The 15,601-nt window shown below is 33.2% G+C and overlaps 2 protein-coding genes across 3 annotated transcripts in view; one reads left to right on the plus strand and one right to left on the minus strand.

The window, feature by feature from the left end:
- The window catches only part of LOC105319523 (protein mono-ADP-ribosyltransferase PARP14), a 132,993-nt gene extending 127,924 nt beyond the window's left edge, over nt 1-5,069 (minus strand). Inside the window, exon 1 of the mRNA XM_066068978.1 lies at nt 4,738-5,069. Coding sequence (XP_065925050.1) covers nt 4,738-4,918 — 181 coding nt within the window. The 5' untranslated portion in view covers nt 4,919-5,069. The remainder of the gene's footprint in view (nt 1-4,737) is intronic.
- A 53-nt stretch (nt 5,070-5,122) lies between these two features.
- LOC105345508 (heat shock 70 kDa protein 12A) lies at nt 5,123-15,393 on the plus strand. Of its 2 annotated transcripts, none has more exons than XM_066068983.1 (5): nt 5,123-5,229; nt 11,495-11,868; nt 12,437-12,667; nt 12,775-12,919; nt 13,107-15,393. In XM_066068983.1, exons 2-5 carry the CDS (start codon nt 11,545-11,547, stop codon nt 14,150-14,152), a joined length of 1,746 nt encoding a protein of 581 aa, XP_065925055.1. In that variant the 5' UTR covers nt 5,123-5,229; nt 11,495-11,544; the 3' UTR covers nt 14,153-15,393. The 2 variants fall into 2 exon arrangements, with proteins under 2 accessions (XP_065925055.1, XP_065925054.1); XM_066068982.1 differs by lacking the exon at nt 5,123-5,229 and adding an exon at nt 7,908-7,969.
- The last annotated feature ends 208 nt before the right edge of the window (nt 15,394-15,601 follow it).

The following is a 15,601-nucleotide window of genomic DNA, read 5'->3' on the forward strand; positions in this document are numbered from 1 at the left end:
ATATTCTTCCACGGAAGATAGCAAGTACATTTATAAATCACAATTTATTCAATTACCTCTTAAGAGTTTGTATGTATTTAATTTACTAATTAATGATGACGGCTGTTTGACATTTCCGTTTGTAGATGTTTAAAAAAATTTTTAGGGGGCAAGTCATATTTCATATTTAATATCCCTAATAACTGTAACTTATAGTTAGCGGCTTTGGATTCAAATAATATTGTTGTTGATTATTAAGTTCACTTTTTAACAAGAGGCCAATTGGCCTTAACGGTCACCTGAGTAGCATTATGATAACCCAAACACAAACTTGTCGAGGAGTCTCATATATGCATCTAATTAATTAGGTTTCATACTAGAGTAGAAAAATTATAAAATTGTACTGACGACCAGCTTCCTGCCTGAAATCTTTCAAAAAGGACTGTGGAACCTCTAATTTTGGCCAAAAAAAACTATTAAAAAAAGATCTGGTCTACAAAATCATGAATTCAGTTTTCCTTTCAGGTGTGTGGGAGTAAAGAAGGTAATTTTTTAACATAAACACCTATACATTCATTTTGGCCCTGCCCTAGAGTCAAAATTTGACTCCAGGGGACATGAAAATTAACATTTCAGTAGAGGACTTCCTGGTAAACATATTAATCAGTCAGTTTTTTATACAGATGTGTGAGAATAGAGAAGAAAATGTTTAAACATTATATGCATTAATACTATTATGCCATATTGCCCCCCCCCCCCCTCCTCATGTCCTGAACCCCTGACCCAGGGGACATGAATTTCACAATTTAGGTAGAGGGCCTCATGGACATCATAATCATCTATTAAGCCTTTAACAAATATATATGGGAGTAGAGAAGAAGATTTTCTAAGATTTAATACATTTTTACTACATAGCAATATTGGCCCCACCCAAATGCCTGAACCCCTGAACCAGGGGTCATGAATTTCACAATTTTGGTAGAGGGCCTCATGGACATCATAAGCAGGCATTTAATTTTTATCAAAATAATTGGGAGTAGAGAAGAAGATTTTCTAAGATTTAATCAATTTTAACTATATGGCCATACTTAGTATTGGCCCCACCCTAGAACCTTACCCCTAATACAGGGGTCATGAATTTTACAATTTGGTGGAGGGCCTCAATGACATCATAATCATGCATTTAGTTTTTAACAAATATATATGGGAGTAGAGAAGAAGATTTCCAAGATTTAAGATATTTTAACTATATAGCCATATTGGCCCCACCCTAGAGCCTGAACCCCTCACCTAGGGATCATGAATTTCACATTTTAGGTAGAGGGCTTCATGGACATCATAATCATGCTCATAGTTTTTAACAAATATATTTGGTAGAGAAGAAGATTTTCTAAGATTTAATACATTTTTACTGTATAGCCATATTGGCCCCAACCTGGAGCCAGAACCCCTGACCCAGGGGTCATGAATTTCACAATTTTGATAGAGGGCTTCATGGACATCATAACTATGCAAGCAGTTTTTTCCTCACAAGTGTGGGAATAGAGAAGATTTTTGAAAATTTGTCCTTTTTTCATATTTGGCCCCACATGTGGCGCCCCGGGATTAGTAGAGCCTTGAATTTCACAATTTAGATTCCTCTTATCATAGAGATGCTTCACGCCAAAAATGGTAACAATCAGCTGTGTAGTTTTTAAGAAGTTAAAAATGTAAAATTGTTAACGCACGACCACGGACGAAAACGGATAGCAATAGGTCACCTGAGATTACTCAGGTGACCTACAAAATCATCTCCACAATGATAAATAAATATTATCTTTATAATAATTCAGTTTCTTGTAATGCTTTAAAAGAAAGCGTTCTATCGGAATCAATCCCGTGTTCGTTTAAATTGCCAGAGTATACATTTGTCATGTTAGTAATACACATTATGCATTTTATGACGGTCGTGTATTGTAGAAAAATTAATTGAGTTTAAATACCATGCATTAGAAACATTTTATTAATACATATCCCAGTAGTGAAACAATTCAAGATGTCTTCGTTACAGTAGAACACAGAGACGCTAAACATTGTACGGCCAGCTCTACAAGCACATGCATTGTCGTCTTGGCGACGGCCTATATACAGCTAGCAGCTCTGCTACCTGGGCTGCGTGCAAGATCGTAGCTGCTATGCAGGGCTATGTAGATGAACGATAAGCTAGCCTAGCCGCTACGCAGATATTCGTAGCCTAAATAGTTTATGCTAAGCATAAAATTTAAGATGGCCACCTTAGTTACCACTTTGTAATAAACATGAAATCTATTTATTAAGTGATATTTTGTTCATCCCTTAAAGGAAGTGAACATGAAAAAATTATCAAGGGCTCAAATTTGTCTGTTTGATGTGTATAATGATATCTGAAAACCGTTTAGACACAGCTTTCCTCAGTAAAAAGATATACCACTTAGAATAACTAATTCTTGCAATCCATGAGCGCTGCCATATTGTTAAAATCATTACCTCCCTGCTGGGTTATCTCTAAGCATCTAAGAGAGGGCAGCACTGATGCTGCCGTCAGTGAGACACATTGCATAATTTTTACACATGTTAAGTAACAGAGATAAAATGCCATCATCAAAATGTGAATGGAAACTTGAAAGGAATGAAAAGAGTTGTCATTTTAAACAGTGTTTATGGAGGAAGATTTTGGATCTCAGAATGATGCATTCCCACCAGCAGTTAATGTGACATGTAACTAGAATGGAATGTCCGTGGATCAGTGTTATTGTGACCTATTTTTTCTTGCACTCGGGAATTTCTTGTTTATGAGTTTGAACATTTTGTGTGCTACATAAATGAGCACACAAGGTGCATTGCACAGCATCCTGACATTTAAAAAGTGTCTTAGTCCTGTTATTCTTCTGACACCATAAACAGAACCAGCGTACATATCATCAAGATCTTATGTATCAAAATAAACAAATCAGAAAAATTTGCAGGGCATTTAAATAAAAAGTAACGATAAGAAACCCCACAAAGAAAATGAAATTACAATTTTATATTAATCTAAAAACAGCATTTTATTTATGTAGACACTGTCTGCCACATGCATCTCTGTACAAACATCTGGAATGTGATCGTCTTATATTTCACAAATTAATTTATCTATATTCATTTTTTGTACAAATCATAAATAGTTATCTGAGGTTCATTTATAGAAATGTACTAAATCCTTCTCTTCTCATGACTGTTCACAAAATTTTTCTTCACATCAAGGCATATTTTTTCTTCGTAACTTTTATCAACTCTGTACATAAACACTGGCCTAGTTCCAACATTGACCTAGTCACCAGCAGCAATGTGGCTTATCTACGTCAGAGAACAGATGCATGCTGGGGAATAATGGATTACCTCCATAAACCTTTCACTGAGAGTGTTAAATTGATAAAATCTCTTGATAGAAATAAACAAAAAGGTAACAGACCTCATTTTTAAGTTTCAAAAGGCTTTTAAAATTTATTAAGCAACAATTATTTTTTTCATGTTCACTTCCCTTAAGTTACATGTATAATGAATTTTAACATGTATATATCCGCTTGAAATTAACAAATTTTGTCGATGTAATTAGTTTTTAGTTGAATATTTCAAACTTCAAATCTGAGACCTAACGGCTAACCTAGCGGACCGTTCAAAAGATTTAGATATCTAGGCTAACTGCTTCGATCTTGAACGCTGCCCTGAGTCTCGGAATGCATCTAAATAAAGAGAGGGGCAGAGTTTGAAACAAACAACTAAAATGAAGTCAAAGAGGTTCATTTCTATAAATGAAAATGTACATACATGTATCAACAAAAACATTTTAGAATTTAAAGTTGAATTCATTTATCTATATGCGCTGCATGCATCAGTTAGTGCATATAACGAGAAGCCCTTTCATAACTTCTTTAACGTGCACACCCCCACGAAAATGAACAGAACTGACAAAAATTCTTTCTGCAAATACTGACTATATATTACACAAACATCAAATTCAATAATACACAACTAATACAAAGTTGGCTTGTAGAAAAAAAAATAAGAAGAAATCTGAAAATTTTTCAGAATAATAGTAAGGTCTTCCGCTCGGAAGCGGAAGACCTTAATTACCGATATTTTCATATATTCAGCTCTCTATTACAGTTTCAATCCAATGTTTTCTTAGACGTCCACCTCAATTTGTCTCTGCCAATTTCAAATGTTTTGACTGTAACAGGTGAAATTGACGTTAGCTGTTTTCAATCTTGCCAGTTAATGTTCCGCGGTCTCATCACAATTTTTAAAAAAGCTTGTGTGCATAAAAAAAAGTCCCTGGAGAATTTCACACACCATTGAACAAGAAACAAACATCATACGGAGATTCAAACCACTCAGTTCTATGGGACACTTGCACAATTTTTTAAAAGTTATCATCAAGGGCTCTTAATATTGTTTGCAATTCAAAATTCCTGTAGACCTTTCATTTTGGGTTGAGTATTGAAACCTGAAGAGGTAGTGAGGGATTTCAGTACAGATAATCTGGACTTTTTAATTCTAGTGAATGAATGTTGTTTAGGCGCAAAGGTTCTTATGATTATCGAGATATTACTCAAAAAGTGGTGGAAGCAGAAACTTGGAACAAAGTATAATTAGGTTCTTGCCCAGGTGAGCTATAAATCATCATAATGCGGGATTCATAATTATGTCAGGAAATGTATTATAAAATCATTAATGAACACCATAAGGTGAAAAACTTACGTTGTAGCTTGTGAAACAAAATCAGCCACGTCGTTCCGTCTTTTTGCTGAATGCGACGACATTGGCCCTGGAAAATACTGTCGACAACTTGCTGGTTTGTGTTAGGTGGAAAGCCTCTCACTATTAAACACCGCTTGCTAAACTCCTCGCGGAGGTTGTTCAAGAGGAACCCCGTACTCATCGCCAAGATTGACACATAAATTGGTCATCTATTGGCCCATAAGATAGACACAGTACTTGTAACGATTCTTCTATTCAGCAGATCAATCTCTTATTCGTTTGATGATACGGAAATTTCTTAAAAGTAGCAACTTTCGCTTTTGTTTCTACGAATCTAGCTCGAGACCCTTCTGTAGAGTTATTCTCATATCACAAACCTAGCATTTAAAAATGTATGAATAACCTAATAATACAGTGAACCCCAAAGTTGACTGGGAAGTAATATATATAACCAGTCAACTTTGAAAGGTAACTTCATGATGAATAATTAAGGTACGTTCTTAAAAAACTAAGCATGATAAACATTTCATTAATGACCGACAACTGTTAACTTTTTTCTTGATTTTAGTTATGAAACATATTTATTTTTAAAGATATTTTAAATAACTTTTAAAAATAGCATTTGAAAACTACAGGTAATAACTGTTAGGCCTATGCAATACAATTTAGGGATCAAACGGTATGTATGATAGAATAGTTGGGAAACGCATCATAATTCGATCCAATAATTTCGTGAATTCAATTATAACCAAAAACAGCTAAGGTAAACAAATATTAAACGTGTACTTTCGGTTTCGGGTTTAACTCACCTGAACCCATGACTAAACCCAATTTATAATTCCCACATGTGTATTGATAGTTTGCTGAACAGATAAAACGAAACAAAAATTAACATCACCGGATGTTAGAATTTTATACAAAATGGAGTCGCTTCCCATTAAACTAAGTATCGGCTAGACAGTCTTGTATGTCGCTTCTGTGTTATATTTTAGTGTATATCGTTTACTTTAATGAAGTATAGTTCACATCTCAACAGATCGTAAAATGTGTTCTATTTATTTCAAGTTTTGCAAAAAGGGGGGTTGTCATGGACGCCTAGGTAATACTTTCGAGGTGTTTTTTCGAGCTTGCCGGAAAGGCCCGAGAAGTTGCGATTGAGAAGGGGGTGAAAATGAAACTCTTGAATGTAATGTTAATCATGATTAAGCTGCTCTACATACATTCACAACATATATAACCTGTTATTGTTTAGAAAACTTCTTCAATAAGATGCATTGTGAAAAATTACATGTTAAATTTTTGAAATACATAAGTGGTGTACATAAAAAAGCTTGTAAGCAAGCAGTTGTTGGTGAACTTGGTCGTTTTCCTATGTTTGTTGATATCATAAAGTGTAATCTAAAATATTTACAAAGAATTGAAGCTCTCCCTGGACATTCTTTATAAAAAAAAAATGCAATGTATGAAAACAATTTCTTATATCAGAATAATAAAAGCAGCTGGAATAGAAGTATTCATTTTATCCTAGATAAACTACATTTACAACACCTTATACATGATAGAAATATTGTGTCAATAGCTTCAAGCAAATTTTGTGAAATATATAAAAACACTTGGAGAAATGCACTTCCAGACAAAGCAGATAAACTCATTGGTAAACTCAGAACATATGCCCTAGTGCATTGCCTAGCGAAGATGGACAGTAACTGTTTGATAAAGTACTAGAAGTAAGGGATATCGTATTATTATTTCTTAAACTCAGTGCTTGGATCTTTTAAAACAATTATACGCTTCATCTTCTTATTGAAAAATTCCCTTTCTTAATTTTTTTTATTTTGCAATGATTTGTGAGGAAAAGATTTTAAAAATCTCAAAATTTCTCACAACTACATTTGCTTAATATCACGTAATTAAATAAGCCCATACGTTATGCTTTGAAAGTTCCATGAATTGTACCATTAAGTAATTATTTGAAACATTTTGTCTCTAAATGCAGAGAGCACAGACAGAGATAAAACAAAATAATTTAGATTTAACGTACCTTTGCAACAATGTCGACTAAAGATCACATTGTTGTGATGGCCATAGATTTTGGTACAACGTATTCCGGCTACGCTTTCTCTCTTCGTTCAGATTTTTCAAAAGCAATAGATAATTGCTTCAATCAAGCATGCTGACAAAATCTGGTTTTCCCAATCGCATAAAATACCGTAAAAACGGCATATATACCTTTGAAGAAATACTATGTAAATTTAAATGTGCATATATCAAATTTATTAGTTTCAGCTCAATGCGTATTAGATATTTATTCCTTTGCAAAGGACAAAATATCAAGATTTTTATATTGATTGGTTACGATACCGAAACTACATAATATTTGACATGATAACGTCAGACATTGCTTTGGGATGTTGAAAAAGTATCTAAAGAGTTTTTCTCTGAAAATTAGAAGATATGCTCGTATGCAAACCGTTCTAATCTCTGAGAATCTATCGAAAATATTATTGGTATCTATCAATTTCGGTAAAGAAAGAATGGTATATCTTACTGTGTTTTTAAATACATAGAGCATTAAACCGCACACAGCCACGCACGCATATAAGGATCATTAATACCATTATCAGTTGACATTATTTGTTTCTTCATTCGCAATATTTACTTATTCTAAAAAAATATTTTAAATCAACGCATCCACGCTCTATGCATTAAGGTCGCAAGATTGTTATTGTTATTCAATTAAAGCATTATATTAGGAATTCATTTCATGTCTACTAAAGTAAATAAAAACAAAACATTGCTTGATCAATACAAGGCTCATCAACTCTTGGGAAATTTTAAAAACTAAACTTACGCTTATTGATATTACAAGAGTAAAGTTCTAAACCATCGGTTGATAATGGTTTTCTCGGTAATGTCAATTTCAACTGTTATCCTCTCAAACAGGCACTATTTATATAATGAAGCATTAAATGCTGTTTTCAATTTTTTCACGAATTGAAAATATGCTTTTCAGACGTATAACAGTTTTTAAAATCATAAAATTTTTAATTTGACTTATTTTAATGTCATATAGTTATATTAAATATAATAATAATTTGGTAAAGGTTATACTCCCCTTTAAATCTATAAATAAACTAGGTTTTTCCTAATCTTTGCCTACGTATGCAGGTCAAATAAAGAGATTGACCTGGAAGTAATATCAGTTAAGACCTTTAAAATTTACTCTCGTAAGGTAAGTTTGCATCAAACATAATGAAACATTACGGAAAACAGTTTTTATTTATTATCTAGATCTTGCCTGTTAAATAGAAACAATAATTCTCAATGAAAGGTTATCATATAATTATATATACTTACAAATGTGTACCTGCACAATAAAGTTTATATGAATCAGTCTTGAGTGATTTAATTCACAGAGATGAATTGATTGAAGAATAGTTAAGAATGAAACATAAGAAAAGAAAATAAAATAATAAAATAATCAAAATTCTAACGGGAATTGGCGCTATGTAAGAATATTTAAATGTACTTTCGGTTTTGTTTTTAGCTCAGTCTGACTAAAATCAGATCCTTTGATCCGCTCACGAAGATCGCTACACAAGTGAAGCGATCGTAGTCAAAGGATCTGATTTTAATCAGATTGGTTTTTAGCTCGTCTGGTGAAAACAGTTAAACTTTTTTCTTATATAGGATATATACATATACTTCTGTCTAAGGCTCCTGTTTCCGCCAATTATTATAGTATAATTGCTCAATTAATTAACTGATACACATCGAAAGTTGTATGTGAAGAATGGTTGAAATTTTGTCATCATTACCTGTAGTGCAAAATCACTGTCTACTTTATACATGTACCGTTTAAAGCTGGGTTTTTTTTTCGCGGGGATATAATTTTGTCCTTTTTTGCTGATTTTTGAAGATTCACCAAAAACTAAAATTCCCAATTTAAACATCTGTTCACTTGTGCAACTAACAGGGGTATTAGCTGGAGTTGTTTTAAGAGACATTATATATTCATTATGTATGGAATCCGGATAGGGCTAAATAGTTCACTCTCTAATCATCGCAACATCGCCATTTGAGCCGATAGTGTGATGGTGCGATGACGATGATGCAATAGCACGATGACGATGATGCTGTGGCGCGGCAATGCGATGACGATAGTGCGATGGCACGATAAAGCGATTGCGCGATGATGAGATGATACGATGGCGATAACGATGACAAGATGGTGCAATAGCGATGATGCGATGCTCTATCGCGTCGATGCTCTATCGCGTCATCGTTAGTTCTTTATCGCGTCATCGTCGCCGTATCATCGCATCATTGCTCTATCGACTTTCTTTGAAAAGGATTACAATCCCAACAGCCATTGCACAACATGGCGTTTGATGACGAAGAGATGCTAGAAAATATTATTAATGGATAGGATTTAAGATGAAAAAAATTTATTACGGACACAGTAACGGGCAATTGTTTGTGTGTGTTGGTGTATAAATATAAACCCTGGAAATATATCATAAGAAAAATAACTACTAGTATTTTGTGATTAACTTGTACATAATTTCCATCTAAATTTAAATGAAAGTATAATACTATTGCAATATCATAATTCATATTATGTACACAAGTCATTTAAATATTTAAAAGGGTGGAAACTCTGACAATTACAATAAATATAGAGTACGTACTTCTCCCTTAATAGTCATTTCAATAAATACTGGTTTAAAATATTAAAGACATACTCTTTATCAAATCTAACAGCTCACTAGTATACTAGAATTAAATCTTATTTCGGTCAATACATGTATATGGAGTGCATGTGTTTGTTGATTAATTTGAATGTGAATTATCACCCTCCCCGTTAAAATCCATGCATCTTCTTTAATTGTATTGTTTTCTTTGTTTATTTACATATAATTTAAATATTTTTATTGTTAGCAAGAAGGACAATGCTCATTTGTAATATCTAATTATTATTAGAGAGTCAAGTTTATCAACCTATAAGGTCAACTTCTCATGTGAAATTCGTTCATATATTCAATGTCTGGCGCGTTTTCACTTTGCAATGGCGCATGCGCAAAACAGTCGATAGCACGATGGTGCGATGACACGATGACGATGACGCGATAAAGAACCAACGATAACGCGATAGAGCATCGCATCGTCGCTATTGTACTTCGTGTCTTCGCTATCGCACTATCGCGTTATCGCTATCGTATCATCGCGTTAAGTTTTATCGTGCCATCGCACCATCGTCATTGCATTGTCGCGCCATCGCATCATCGTCATCGCGCTATCGCACCATTGCATCATCGTCATCGCACTATCGACTCAAACGTCGATGGTGTGATGATGTGATAGTGAACTACATGGCCCTATCCGGATTCCATACTAAGGTGCAGAATATTGTCAAACAAAAACTAAAATTGGTCGTTAATAAGGTTAAATAATGCATTTTTTTTTCAAGCATATGTTAAGTACTATATGTACATGTATTTATTTATTTATATTCATATTATCGTAGTGTGATTAGACATCAAGTTTTACAGTCTTGTAGTGGCAACTTAGGATTTTTGCTTAAGTGCATGTAGTTCCCAGCTTTTAAATATAAAAAAAAAACAGCAGATTTTTAATGAACAGAAAAGGATTCACCAAAACTATATCCGTCAAAATTCATGAAATACCTTTTTATCGGCCTTTAAAGAGGAGTTGAATTTGAATTTGGTGTAGAATTGTATACATCTACAAATATAATATTTTTTTTCAGATATGTCTTGAAAAGCTTTTAAGGCATAAAGACCCATAGTTAAAATTTCTTTTATTTTAATAAAGATTTTTTAAACATCTTTGTAGTTAATGTTGAATTAAGTCTATTCTTTATTTAAGAGCTATAAATGGCAAGAACTCTTGATCTTAGGTTCTTGAGCTACTAGCAGGGATCTATATTTGTTCAATAACTAATGTTTTGCATAAAGGGGAGGGATTGTCACTCATATATTTATTTCAAGGTGATATAAAATTATATTGGTAACGAATGTACTGTTTTGCAACGTCTCCGAGATTTAAATTGAAGTTTTCATTCACATGTACAGTCATGTATGCGTACTTCTTCTGTTCTTTAACTTTATAACGAAAACTTATAATTGTGATCAATCACGCTCAAAATTTCTAGTATAGTCTGTCCAAAGTTATTGCTTCCATCAATTTTTGATGATTTTAATAAAAATACACATACCTGTGAACGAAGTACAGTTGAAATCAATGAAATGGAAAATATCCAAGATATCTTCAATGACAAATTATCCCTTTTCACTCATAAAATTTCACAGGAACGAAAACAAATTTCTTACGGAGATTTATAATGGGAAATGTTTACATCTTTTCTCCATTCGGAAGTACTCGGAACGTCTCGCGCAATTTTACAACGTTATCATTCGGGCTTATTAATGGATTGTTCAATCCCCGTAGACTTTCTATTTTGGGATGTGTATTGAAACCTGAAGCGATAGAGGGGGCGTTTCAAAACAGATAATCTGTACATTTTTCCTATTAATGGATGAACATAGTTTGAGCACAAAGGTATTTATTATTATCAAAATATCAAGCGAAAAGTGGTGGAAGCAAAAACTCGGTACAGAGTTCAACAAACCCAATTCTGTGCCTATTCCTGCAAATAATCAATGGAAACTTGATCAATCTTTTTGAAAATTCACATATCTAATATATTTTAAATGTTTCTTGTGCTTTGTTGTAGAGGCTTTCACACAGGAAAGAAACATACAATATCATCAAACATTTGCAACGATGGCATATAAAACAAGAAATCACATCGTTGTGGTGGGCATAGATTTTGGTACAACGTACTCTGGTTACGCCTATTCTTTCCGATCTGATTTTATTAAAGATAAAACGGATCATTTAAATAAGATCTACACAAATAATTGGAATTGTGGGGATCTTATGTCCGAGAAAACCCCAACGACTCTGTTACTTGACAAAAACAAGAAATTTGTCAGTTTTGGTTATGATGCAGAAAATGACTATAGTAGGAAGACCGAAGAAGAGAGGAAAGAACATTATTATTTTCGCCGATTTAAGATGGCGCTATATGATAAGGATGGCAAACTGGTGAGCTCAGTTAACATGTACATATGTATTACATGAAAATTCGTGTAAGTCCTGTGATGAAACAATCTCATTTATAAAAACCTTTAAAGCAATATGAGCTGCAATTTTCATGTTGAATTTGTTTTTTACAAAAATGGTTATTTTGTACTAAAATGACAAAAATATCATGGTTTTTAAATTTCTATAAGCCATATTTTTGTGGAAAAAAGCCGTTAAGAAGCCTTAATTGGACCAAAATTGAATTATTGTCGTCCTGTACAACAATTAATCTGCTATATATTCCTTAGAAGAGAAATCTTTCTTTTGACAAAAATTAATGATGTTTTCAAATCTTATTTATCATAAAAGTTGAGGTATCATGCAGACTTATTGTACTAGCAGGTTTTTGCAGCAAAGTAAAATTCTAAAAAACACAGCTCATATTGCTTTAAATGAGGCACTTTTGCATTTTTATACTTATGTTATGTATTAGTATAGATATAAAACATTTTCTACACAAGACAAAAGGTAGGAACTTTTAAGGAAAAATCAGTTATTTCGTCTATTAAAATGTGTATATTTATTTCAGAAACTGACGAGAGATACGGTTTTGAAAGACATGAGAGATAAAGAAATGCCAGCCATCGATGTCTTCGCTCTATCCATCGAATATCTAAAGGATGAATTCGTAAAGAAATTCCAAGAGAGAAATTTGCAAGTAACTATAACACCTTTAAACAAATACGTTTCATGGGTGTTAACAGTTCCAGCCATCTGGGACGAGGCTGCAAAGCAATTTATGGAGGAAGCAGCAGAACGTGTAATGTATAAACAATTTATAAAATTTTATCACATTATGTTATCAGTTATAATTATCTAATAAGAATTATATTTAGTAATAGATGATTTTATCGGATTAAACGATAGGCAGGAATTTCAAAGGAGTCTCTCCTCATTTGCTTGGAACCAGAGGCTGCAGCCGTATTCTGTAAATGGATTCAAATAGAAAGGAATGATGATGCACTAAACGTCATGAAACCAGGTCGAAGGTTTCTAGTGCTTGACGCTGGAGGTATGGAAATTATGTATCAAGTTTTTTAATATTTAAAACTTTAACTCAAAAGGAACAGTTTTATGAAAAGTTTACATTTACATATACTAAAATTCATACACAGAATGATTAATCAATGCAAATGTCATCGTAAAGCTGTTCAATTTAACACAATATTGGATAATGTGCATCGTGTTTGGTTCGATAGGCGGTACAATTGATATGGCAATGCAAGAAGTGAGAGAAGATGGGAAAATACAAGAGATAAACAGAGCACAAGGAGGGGACTGGGGAGGGATTTACGTTGACGAAGAATTTAAACGGATGTTGGAGGACATTGTATCCAAACCAATTATTGAGGCATTCCGCATGAAATACACCGGAGACTATATCGAATTGTTTCGGTTCTTTGAAAAGAAGAAAAGAGAAAAACAGACTGGAAAAAACGTGCGTGTGCATATTCCATCATCTCTTCTGGAAATAGCAGATGATATCATTAAATGCATAGAAGATCACGGATTGAAGAATGAAGTGGAATTGAAAAAAGATAAACTTCAAATCAAAGTTAAAAAATTTGAAGAGTTTTTTAACAAGGTGGTAGACAAAATAGTTGTAAAAGTTGAGGAAATGTTGGTTTCTGATGCAACAGAAGAAGAAAAAATCATCATCATGGTAGGAGGGTTTTCAGAGAGTGAGCTTCTTCAAAGAAGGATCAGAAATTCATTTCCGAGTCACACAGTGGTGATTCCCCAAGGATGTGGATTGGCTGTATTGAAAGGAGCTGTTCTGTATGGCCATGACCCAGATATCATTGCTGCCAGGGTTGTCAAATATACATACGGCGTGGGTACCAACACCCGCTTTATCAAGGACAAACACCCTGAATCAAAGAAGAAGATCATCAATGGGATAGAATACTGTACCGACAAGTTTGACATCCACGTTAACAAAGACACGCTTGTTCATTGCAATGAAGAGACTGAAAAAATTTACTTTCCACTCTATGAAAACCAAACTTCGGTCAATTTTGGTGTGTTTGCCAGCAATGCAGTAGAACCACAATATACTGACGATGAGGAATGCAAGGAGATAGGATCTCTTACTGTCCCTATGCCAAACACAACCGGAGGCACTGGAAGGAGAGTTAAGGCAAAGTTTAAGTTCGGAGCAACCAAGATCACCGTTGAAGGCCTGGACGAAACGTCTAATGAGTCTGTGGACGTAAAGATCGACTTTTTGGAAAACAAACCATGATTTGGAGCTCGATTTGTACAGAGAGGGCTGAAAGTATAGACTTTTAAAAAAAATGAACAATTTAAAGTTACTAGTTACTTATATGTCTTTTTTTATTTTATTGAACCTCTCTTTTAGCCCCAGAATTAGCCTTGATATTAATAATGATTCGAACAATCTATTAGTATACTCTCTGAGGATGCTTGCATACTAATACATGTATCACAAATCGTTGAAAAGATGACTTTAAACAGATTTCCTATATCTATCTATATTTGAACCTCTTTTGAGTCCCAGTGTTGATCCGGGGGTCACTGTTTTAACAATTTAGAATTTTCATTTTACATTGAAGCTTTGATGTAAATACTGGCATTTTGGTGCATGGGTTCATGAGAAGATTTATGTAAGATACGTATACTCTATTTTATCCGTTTAATTGCTTATCATTTCCCCTTTGGAAGAAGTTGTACCTTTTATTTAAAATTTCAGAAGGATGATTTGTAAGAAGTTTGGTCAATTAAATTTTTCCAAGTGTTCTTTAAGAAGAAAAAATGTTAGAAGTCACAGACTAATGGACAGACAGACAGCTGGTTGTCAGAACAGCTCGCTCGCTTAAATTTCGGTTCGGGAGAGATAAAAAAAATCATTCAAATCTTTAATTATTTATTATTATAATATTTCTATGAAAATTAGACTTTTTCATAATTATATATCCACACTGGTGCAATTTTAATATCTCAAAATTATTTTTATCTAAAAGTTTAAATAACTTTGCTCGTATGCGGTAACATGTGCTTTTATGTCCCAAATATCAAAGTTATGAAAATATAGAGCTTTAGAAATTAGCTGAAAAATATAATCAATGCAGGTATATAAAGAAAAATTGTCTGTTAATCATATATTGATGATCTAATTTCAATAAACATGTATGTTCGTATTAGAGCAAAAAAAGGTATATCCTGTTAGTTATTAAAATAGAAATCATCAAGTTCATGCTTGCTTTAACACCATTTAATACTATGTTATGCCGAATAACAAATGGAACAACAGTATACGTAAAAAAGATACTGGGGGAACCCCGCGCTCTACACTTTTATTTTCAAGTGTGAAAAAATATTGGTGATTTTTTCTTTTTTATTATTATTTTTTTTTTGTAAGAACGTGAAATAACCCACTCTAGAAAGGTGATAAAACAACTCAGCTTTCTACCTCATTGTAACTGACATATTTTGTTTTATATGTTATTAAAAATATTTGTCTGACATATTTTCTTTTTAAGTTTTATTAAATTTGTAAACAGATTTTCAGTAAACGGCTGCAATTGGACCTTATTAAACATAGTCATTTCTTCTGTAAGCAGTGTTCGGGGTTAAACTTAAGAGCAACCACTGAAAAGATGCAAGGTTTGAAAATCATCCAAAAAAAAATTAAATACTATTCGGTGGTTTTTTGGAATATTTCGGTTTTACT

Source organism: Magallana gigas, chromosome 8, assembly GCF_963853765.1.
Source record: "Magallana gigas chromosome 8, xbMagGiga1.1, whole genome shotgun sequence".
Lineage (NCBI taxonomy): Eukaryota > Metazoa > Mollusca > Bivalvia > Ostreida > Ostreidae > Magallana > Magallana gigas.

Coding starts and splice junctions, on each gene's coding strand:
- LOC105345508 (XM_066068983.1), top strand. CDS start 11,545: ATGGCATATAAAACAAGAAATCACATCGTTGTGGTGGGCATAGATTTT. Junction 11,869..12,436: donor ATGATAAGGATGGCAAACTG/GTGAGCTCAGTT, acceptor TATTTATTTCAG/AAACTGACGAGAGATACGGT. Junction 12,920..13,106: donor TCTAGTGCTTGACGCTGGAG/GTATGGAAATTA, acceptor TTGGTTCGATAG/GCGGTACAATTGATATGGCA.